This window comes from Benincasa hispida, chromosome 4 (genome assembly GCF_009727055.1).
Source record: "Benincasa hispida cultivar B227 chromosome 4, ASM972705v1, whole genome shotgun sequence".
NCBI lineage: Eukaryota > Viridiplantae > Streptophyta > Magnoliopsida > Cucurbitales > Cucurbitaceae > Benincasa > Benincasa hispida.
Genome location: NC_052352.1, coordinates 16,041,757 through 16,051,029, shown reverse-complemented (window position 1 = coordinate 16,051,029; position 9,273 = coordinate 16,041,757). Strand labels below are relative to the sequence as shown.

Below are 9,273 nucleotides of genomic sequence, written 5' to 3'. Positions count from 1 at the left end.
AACACATTACTTTACAATCATCTTTTAGTTGCAAGTTCCCGTATTCAACCTCGGATCATCCCGAGAAACTTGTGGTCTCGTTATACTTGGCGAGAGAGCAAGAAAACCTATGACAGGAACACATGGTCATCGCATACATGATTAACGCATACTGCATATTCTTCAAATCAACGCATGATCATTGTATGACTATCAATGCATATCGATTAATGCAAATAAATTAAATTTTTCCTCCCATCAGCGTGCCATTTACCGATAGAGATCGAGTACAAAGCCTACTAGGCAGTGAAGCAATGCAATATGAGTTTAGCCCAAGCCGGTGAAGAAAGGCTTCTAAAACTACAAGAGTTGGAAAGAAGACTTGAAGCCTACGAGAACTCTAGATTCTACAAGGAAAAAACCAAATTGATTCATCATAAGGGTCTCGTGAGGAAGGACTTCAAGGTCGGTCAAAAAGTGTTGCTTTTTAATTTGCACCTCCAACTCATGCCAGGTAAGCTTAAATCCAAGTGGCTTAGTCCGTTTGAAGTTATTAATCTTTTTCCTTATGGTGCAGTTGAGATTAGGGGCTTGGAGACTGGAAAGGAATTCAAGGTGAATGGGCACCGTCTCAAGATTTTCAATGAAGGGGAAGTGAACCTTGCTCTCTCAAGCTTGGCTTTGACTTCACCCTCATTCACTTAAACCCATCCTCTCACCCAACGTCAAGCAAACGACGATAAAAATTTGTTCTTCTTGGAGGCAGCCAGGCGTCAAATTTATCTATTTTCATTTTTATTTCTTTATTTCCTCTGCTTCTTTCTTTCTTTTTTTTTTTTTTTTACAATAAAAAAAACAAAAGAAATAACTGAAAGAATGTTGATAATTCTCTTTCTCTTTATAGGAAATTATATTTTTGGCTCTTCGTTGAGAAGCTTTCCCCAAATTCATGTTCGTGTCCTAATCCAGGGGAGTTTTCTTGTTCCCCTAGCTCCCTCTCTTTGTCCTTTTGCATGAATTTTAACTTTTCAATACATTGAGAACAATGCATTTTTAAAGTTGGGGGTAGGTACGAAGCATGCTTCTTATTTTCTGATTGTGTGCATAATATATACGTTTTATTTATTTATTTATTTATTTATTGGGATAGCTGAATACTTGGTATACTTGGTACAGTTGAAGCACAACTACAGAATTCTTTTTTACAATTGAATTGATTCTTTTATTCATGTGATCTCTGGTTAGCTTTGAGCATCTGAGCTCAGATTTTTATGATCTGAATATTTTTCATTTGTTACTGTGAAATAGAATAAGAACCTCTGTGCTGAAAAATTGTTTGAGTGTTTGGCGTTTGCATGATCTATTCGCTCCGTTTTTCGTTTTCTTTCAATGATAAGTCGATGATGCACTCACTGAGTTTTGTGCTTTCAAGAAAAGAAATTCTTTCATGATTTTAAGCGCCTTTTAAAAAAACTTTTCATGAAAACTCATGCATGATGAACCTAGGTCAAAAAAGTTCTTCTTTATAAATCCTAAAAAGTCTTAGAAACGGGTTATTACTCTCGGATTTTCATTGCCACATCGAAAGGCCACTTTTAGCTTAGAAGTAACTTTTAGTGCTTGGGAGAAAAAGTAGACAATGGGAAAATAATGGCCTAGTGTGTTATTAAATAAAAAGAAAATAGGAGTTACTAAAATAATGTAACATATTTTGTGAAAAAAAAAAGGCAAAAGCTAGATTGCCTGCAAAAAAATAGTGGCATGTGTGCATGGATAGAGGAGAAAAATATACCTCCGCCGTGTCTAGTTAGGGCCTGCAAGAAAAGAGCGGTTAGGTTCCCAGCAGTCAAGTGTGAAAGCTAGCCCTCTAGGTAAAATTAATGCCTTCTAAGTTTTTTGTGTGTGAGTTTTAGGCACTCTTGGCTAAGTGTTGCTCTTTGATTAGCAAGAACGGTATGTTTTAGGCTGATAACCGAGCCAGATTAGAGGGAAGATGAAATGAGAGTAGGATAAAACTTTTCCCGACATTCTTTGATTTGTGGAAGAAGTTGTTATGGCCTTAGTGTTAATTTATACATGAATTTGATTGCAAAAGTATCTTTTACAATGAGCCACAATTGAGTGTTTGAATTCGGGTTGTTATGTGATTTATTGTGTAACTTGAAAGACTATTAAGACTTGGGTTAGGAACCATTAAATAGAGTGAACGATGCCTTATTGATTGCATGATTGAATGTTACGACCTTGTTCGGGACGGTCAAGAGCTAAGTTGGAGGTATTTGTTAGCTCTCAAAAAGAGCTAATTTTTTGTTCTTACCTTTTCAATTTGAATAAATTCTTATGTTTTATTTGTCATATTTGTAGGTATATCTATCCCAAAGAGTGAGTGTGTTGTTTGGATGAAAGTTTAGCCAAAAAGAAGAAAAAAACAAAAGTTGGATGCAACATATTGAGAGAAGATGTCAAAATTATCAAATTGCCCTTAAGGGTAGCATTGCAAACCTCCCTTGACCCTCGCGTGACGCTGAGAGGAAGTAAGTATCGATTTCGGGACAACCAGTTAATGTCGCAATGCCATGGCAATGCTCTAGCTCGATGCTATTGGAGAGAAGCGAGCGAATAGGGCAGTGTCAAAACGCTTAGCAGAGGCATGACTTTGGGTATATTTGATGAAACGGCGACTCATCCCAACAACGTATGACAAAACAATTTCAAGGGATCCAGTCATGGCCGCATAGTGTATAGCGCGCGGCATTCCGATCGATGTGGGCCAGCTCATTGCGAAGAAAATTCGAGATTTTGTTGGCCGTGTGAGAGGTCAATACTTCTTCCCATGGACGATTTCAAGCATATGCCTCTCTGTGGGCGTAGGCATTGATGAAGAGCCCATGCCTAAAGTTCACGGCATCATCCACATGAAGATCCTGAGAATGCTTCTCAAGGATTCCCCACATTGCCCCGAGCTTCCAACAAAAAGGCCCCTCATTGATCTCAATATGCCACAACAACCCAACCCAAACCAAAGAAGCAGCGCCGCAATGAAAAAGGAAAGGAGATAGTCCAAGAACGATCACCGCAAAAACAAACAAGTCTACCCTTAGACCCTTTGTCTTTAATCATTCGCCCATCAAGCCCTCCAATAAAGCCCCTTTCCCCTCTTCTCGAGCACATCACATACCTCCTCCTTGCTCTAGATTCCAACCTCGCATCTCCAGCAGCGTCCCCCCACCATCCATCTCCACCTCACTTTTCACCCCCATCGCCGCATGTTGATGACCTACACAGTTTGGGATTAGGCCTTTCTGCTCAACCTCAAACCGATGCTGGTGAAACATCGACGGCACAACTCACCACTGCATCCCTTGCTGCTGACTTAGCTGATATGCGAGCCTTCTTATCTCATCAGCTTACCTTCTTCCGCCAAGCAATAACGGAGTTGTAGGAGAGCAACGCAGAGTTGCGAAACAGCAACGCAATGGTGTGACAGGCGATGGTCAATATTCAACGCAATATCTTTACCATTCACCTGAATCAGAGACAGATGGCAGAGCGCAACCATGAGTACTACAATTTCTTAACAGCATATCTACATGGTCCCATGGTGCCTCCGCATCTACAGCAACCTCTGCAATTTCAAAAAGCGCCACAACGAGCTCCTTTGCAACATCCTCCTCATCAAGATCCCCCGCCGTAAACCACCTTCTCCACAATTTTGCAATTTTTCTTTGCGGCCATTCATTTGTTTTTATAAAAGCTATACCTTGTATTCTTTTGTACATACTTACAATTTTGTGTTGCAATATCTAAAATTCTTTGTGTACTTAGACAAATTTTATACAACTGAGTAATCATTCTTTTCTTATGCGTTGGCCTCTTTACTTTTATTATCCTTTGTTAATTTATTGCGGTAATTCTTGTCTTGTCTTTTGCGTTGTTTTACGAGCTAGTAGAGGGACCTTATGAATCTACAAAATATGAGCTCCAACGATATAAGATTAATTGGCTAAAACTCTTTAGACTAAATTAATTAGTATTCGTTAACTATCAAGTCACACCACTATAGCTTGATAGTTGCACTTTTCTCACTGTAGATATATTTGTGTCCACATGATTTAAACATAACCAGTAAGTCAACCCTTCACAGGTTGTTCATAATAACGGCTGGGTCAATATGTTGTTTTACCCTCGATATTACATCTTCTTCCTTAAGTTCTACTGATCCTCTAATGAACAATTGGTTTATGATCCAATCACTAAACCGGATCCCTCTTGGGTCAGTGAGAGGATGGGGCCCCTTGTTCAAGACCTGGATTCAGTTACTTAAGAGAACAACCTTTCTCCTATCCCTAAATCGGGTAGGTGTGAATTCTATCTTGCACCCTATGCCCCTAGCTATCTACCCGGTCTTACCCCTGAAATAGGAGACTGTTGACCTAACCCTCACCTATGCAAATCTAAGGATAACCCCGAATAAATAGAAGTTCATAGTTAGCTCGGGATTAAGATCAAGTTACCTAGGTCATCTAAGCAAAATAGTCAGTCTTAAACAGTAAACAACATTTATAAAATAAGAGTGACTTATTTCTTGGTCCAATCTTATGCAAACTTTTTTGCATAGGACACCCTCACTTCTCATGTCAATACATGAACGAATAAGGATCACTTTGTTTGTAGCACCTTTACAACAACTTGTAACTACTACAAAGTAGGTCACATCCAATAGTGTACAACCAGAACAAGGTACCCAACCTTATTCATATACTATAGACTATTTTGGCTATTTACTCGAGCTTGATTCATCTTTATGTCTCTACATAAAGTTCAAGTATTCATGTAATAGCCATGGATCTTAGTTATTGGATTTAGACTGTATGAATACAATTTAAAATTTCAATAACAACTTTATTGAAGAAATGTTGAATAACATCTTTATTGATAATAGAATGTGTTTAACTTTACAAAGCCCAACAATACTTTACTGTCCCACTCGTCTTTTATTGTATTTTGATACATTCCACTAGCTTTGGACAAGTGAGAGATTGTTGAGATTGATGTCTTAAATCTTGTGTATCTCGTGGTTTGTATTTTTGTTAACACAAATTATTTATCTAATAAAATCAGAGGTATTTTATTTGACGACTAGATTGCATTAATTCAATCCAATAAACTAGAATCCAAGGTTATTTCATAAAACTTAAACATGTATGTGGAGACATACAGGTGGATCAAGTTTAAGTAATAACCTAAATGGTCTGTAGTAGATGAATAAGGTTGGCCTGCCTTGTAGATGTTACAATATTGTTCGTTGGAGATACGTTGTGGAAAAAAAGCTTGGGATTTTCGTGAAGACAAAGGGATCTACAAAGGAAAGAAATTGTTCTTCCTTCTCTTCTATTCTCTTCAAAAGCATGCTAAATTAAATATGTTTATCCTCTGTTTTATTATACTTGTGGCTGTATTTTGTTTCATTAAACTGAAAGATGAAATGCAAGGTGTTCACACGCTTCCGCTCGGGATTCGATACCTTCAAGCTTAAATACCCCAATGTTCCTAAGACAAATGTCCCTTATAGACAATTATTTTATAAATTTAATCTTCTAACGGAGTTCATTTTAATCCTATTAAAATGAATTAAAATATTAATCTATTTCTAATCTCATTAGAAATGCGTTTAACATAAGTCTAGGTGAATTAATTTTTTAAGACATTTAAAATTAATTTGGACCTATGTTTGCATGCAACTATTTATTATAGATTTTAATTCTAATTTCATTATACTTATAACCATTATAAAATAATGAAAAATAAAATTTATAAATTTGCATTTTGTGACATTGATTAAATATAACATTTATATTAATCTAAGCAGAAGTTCATTTTCATTAAACAATATAACAATTTCATTATCACTAATGAAATCAATTCACATGCTATCATACTATATAACAATTATATTCTAGTATGATGCATGACCATGCTTAATTAATCATGCAACTATAATATGCATGAAATATGTTTATCCTAAGATGGGATTTTAAATCTATATGACATACAATATGCAACATATAAATCATATAATATAAACATACATCTCATGCATGTTTAATTATATAAAAGGCATTAATAGACCGATATTTGGCACCTTAATAAAATAATTAAATTAATATAATTTAATTATAAACAAATAAAATCTAAAATCCTAGATTTTAGAAAATTCTAAAACAAAACAGGAAAAAAAAAAAAAAAAAAAAAAAAAAAAAAAAACTGCTTCTGCTCGGCAGCAACGGTGGATAAACCAGAGCGAAAATCCACGATCTAACCATTTAAAACTAGAACCTAGATGTCTTGAACATACTAACTAAATTTCAGCACGATCCAACGGTTAGAACTCCGATTATTGACAAATTTGTAAAAGTTGTCCCTGAAAAACTGAACTGCACTGCATAGTTTCTCTCCGTTTTTTCTTATTTCGCCTTTGTTTTCCCGAGTTCTTTTCACAGCAACTTTTGTTACGAATGACACAGACTTACAGACTCAATTTACAGTAAAAATGCCCAAAAACAATGAGCCCTTTCATGATCAAATCAGGTAAAGTTAGTCTATATGCCAAATACCTAAAACATCTACTAAGCCATAAATACCCAAATGAAATTTACAGTACTCATCTCATGAAAACAGTGCACAAGAGCACCCACCATGTTTTCTATTTTTTCTTTTTTGTTTCTAAAAACTAAAAAACAAAATTGCAAAAAATGGTTTTGATACTAATGGAAGGAGATCAAATTCCCATGGAAGCGTGAGAACGCTTTGCATTTTGTTTTTCAATTTTTAAGAAAACAAAAACAGCAAAGAAAATAGAAATAATAATGGATAAACATTATAGGAAGCATGCTTTAAAAGAATAAACAAAGGGATAAAGCAACAAACCTTTGTCGAATCTCAAACTCTTCATGTTTTCCTCTCCATCTTCTCACGAACATTTCTTTAACGAACAAGGACACCACCGCAAGTGTAACCTTGTTATTCTCTAGGAATCAAAGGGTAGAAGAGTGGTCTCTATCACCTTGAAAGAGGAAGAATAATAGAGAATGTTTGAGAGGAAAAATTTTGAGAGGAAATCTAGATTGGAGGCTAGGATTTTTTACAATGAAATTTCATCTCCTAAATTGGCCATAAAGGGATATTTATATGGAGAAGGGTTTACCCCTTCTCCAAGTCTTTGCCAATTTACCCTTAAACCCAATTAATTAAATAATATTTATTCAATTAATTAACATACCAATTAAATAACCATATATATATTAATTTAATTTAATATATATAGTTAATTAATAAATAAATAAACATCACATGTTTATTTGCCTTCAGCTCTAAAAAATTAATTAATTAATTTTTCATGAATCTAATTCATAAGAATTTAATATTTGAATCTTATTCAACTATTTCTCTCTCAATTATAGATTACATCTATAATTAACCATATCATAATAATCACATTAATATCTTAGTCCATCAATTGACTTGAACAATCAAAATCATTCATCTTATCTATCCTTTAGGGAGCTAACAAGGGAACTTTATGAACCTACAGATTAGAAACTCCAATAATGTAAGATTAATTAATTAACTCTTTAATTAAATTAATCAATCTTTATTAGCTACCAGTTACTCCACTAAAGATCGATAGATGCACTCTTCGCACCGTAGATATATTTCTGTGTCCATGGATATAACCAATCAATAGTGAATCGATTCTTCACAAATTGCTCGTGACTATAGCTGGGTCAAATTACCGTTTTACCCTTGTAGTTATCTCTAACTTCTTAAGTACCACTAATTCCTCTATTAAACAAACAATTTATAATCCAACTATAAACTAACACCTCTCGGGCTAGTGAGAGGTTGAGGCCTCAATGTTTAAGACTCGGAATTAGCTATTGAGGGAGCAATTTATCTACATTCCCTAAGGACGGGAATGAATGAATTTCATCTTGTGTAGTTGTTATTGCGAAATCGACAATTAAAGAACACAAAAAAGGGAACGTAGAGTAGGAAAGATCGACACACAGATATATGTGGTTCACTAACAGTGCGTTAGCTATGTCCACGGGCAGAGGAAGAACAATATTATTTCGAGAGAATGTTTTCAGAATTACATCAAAAACGGCGCCTCTAGGTTAGAAAGTTTATATATTGCACTGCTCTAAACCCTAGGGTCAAAAACGTAAATAACTGCAAATAAATAAATATGATGAATACAAAAATTTGAATAAGTTGTTCTAAACCCCCGTACTAGGTTGTTCGAAGCGCCAGCAAAGATTCAAGGCATTTCAACAGTTGTGTTCCCAGCTCCCCACTCGAACAAACCCCAAAATGGTAGGCTTGTTGAGTCAGCCAACAAGGCCACTCTCACCATGCAAATCAAAGGATTGCCCTCATAAACAAGAGTACACAACTCACTCAGGATTAAGGTCAAGTCACCTATGGTCATCCGAGTGAAATGTAAGTCTCTTTTAGTAACATCAATAAAATACCTCTTATTTTATTAGATATCTTATTTGTATTTACAAAGTATAAGACAAATGAGATTTAAGGTATCAACTCCAACAAATACACTGAATGATGAGATGCTAGAAATGATTTATGATTTGTATGGGCCCATTTTTGAAGAAACTACAAGAGAATCAAATGAGCAAGATGATTCAGATAGAACAAATGGAATGTTTCATGAAGTAGATGAGTCATGATGATGGAAATCATATAACGCCATTTATGTAAGTAAACTTGTGTGTTTATCATTATTATTTATGTTATTCTACAACATATTAATACTATTATGTAATTATGTTATAGGATGAAATGGTGGCATTAAAAACTGCTTCATCACAAGAAGGGAGTGAACCTCTTCTAGAAAGGGAAATATGTGAATGGATGTTGGATAAGCGGCCGAGGCATGTGAAAGGATAGGGTTGGGGACCAAGACTAAGAAATGCTAGAAATGAAGCAAGTTACTGAAATGCAAAAGAAACAAATGCACAAACTGCACATTTGCAAAGTATAGTCAAATCCCAACAAGCCACAATTGAATAAATCTTAAGAAGGTTTCCAAGTCAAGAAGTTACATCTAACGTAGAAAGGAGTTCAGAACAATCTAACGATAATGAACATGTAATTTTTATAAGTCAAGTAGGTGTTTTGCTTGAAATTCTATTTTGATAAGTAGTGTTGGATTAGATTAGTATAGGCAAACTTGATATAACTGAATTGCTATGACTAACCTGCAGTTATGGTAGT

General features: G+C 35.1%; 1 protein-coding gene across 1 annotated transcript; it reads left to right on the top strand.

Annotated features, from left to right (window-relative positions):
* The first annotated feature begins 300 nt into the window (after positions 1–300).
* LOC120076108 lies at positions 301–684 on the top strand. The gene is made up of 2 exons (XM_039029886.1): positions 301–493; positions 557–684. Exons 1-2 carry the CDS (start codon positions 301–303, stop codon positions 682–684), a joined length of 321 nt encoding a protein of 106 aa, XP_038885814.1.
* The last annotated feature ends 8,589 nt before the right edge of the window (positions 685–9,273 follow it).

What these genes read in the sequence shown, in the direction of transcription:
- LOC120076108 (XM_039029886.1), top strand. Translation starts at nt 301, where the DNA reads ATGAGTTTAGCCCAAGCCGGTGAAGAAAGGCTTCTAAAACTACAAGAG. An exon ending in GCACCTCCAACTCATGCCAG is followed by an intron (nt 494 to 556) that starts GTAAGCTTAAAT and finishes CTTATGGTGCAG; the next exon opens with TTGAGATTAGGGGCTTGGAG.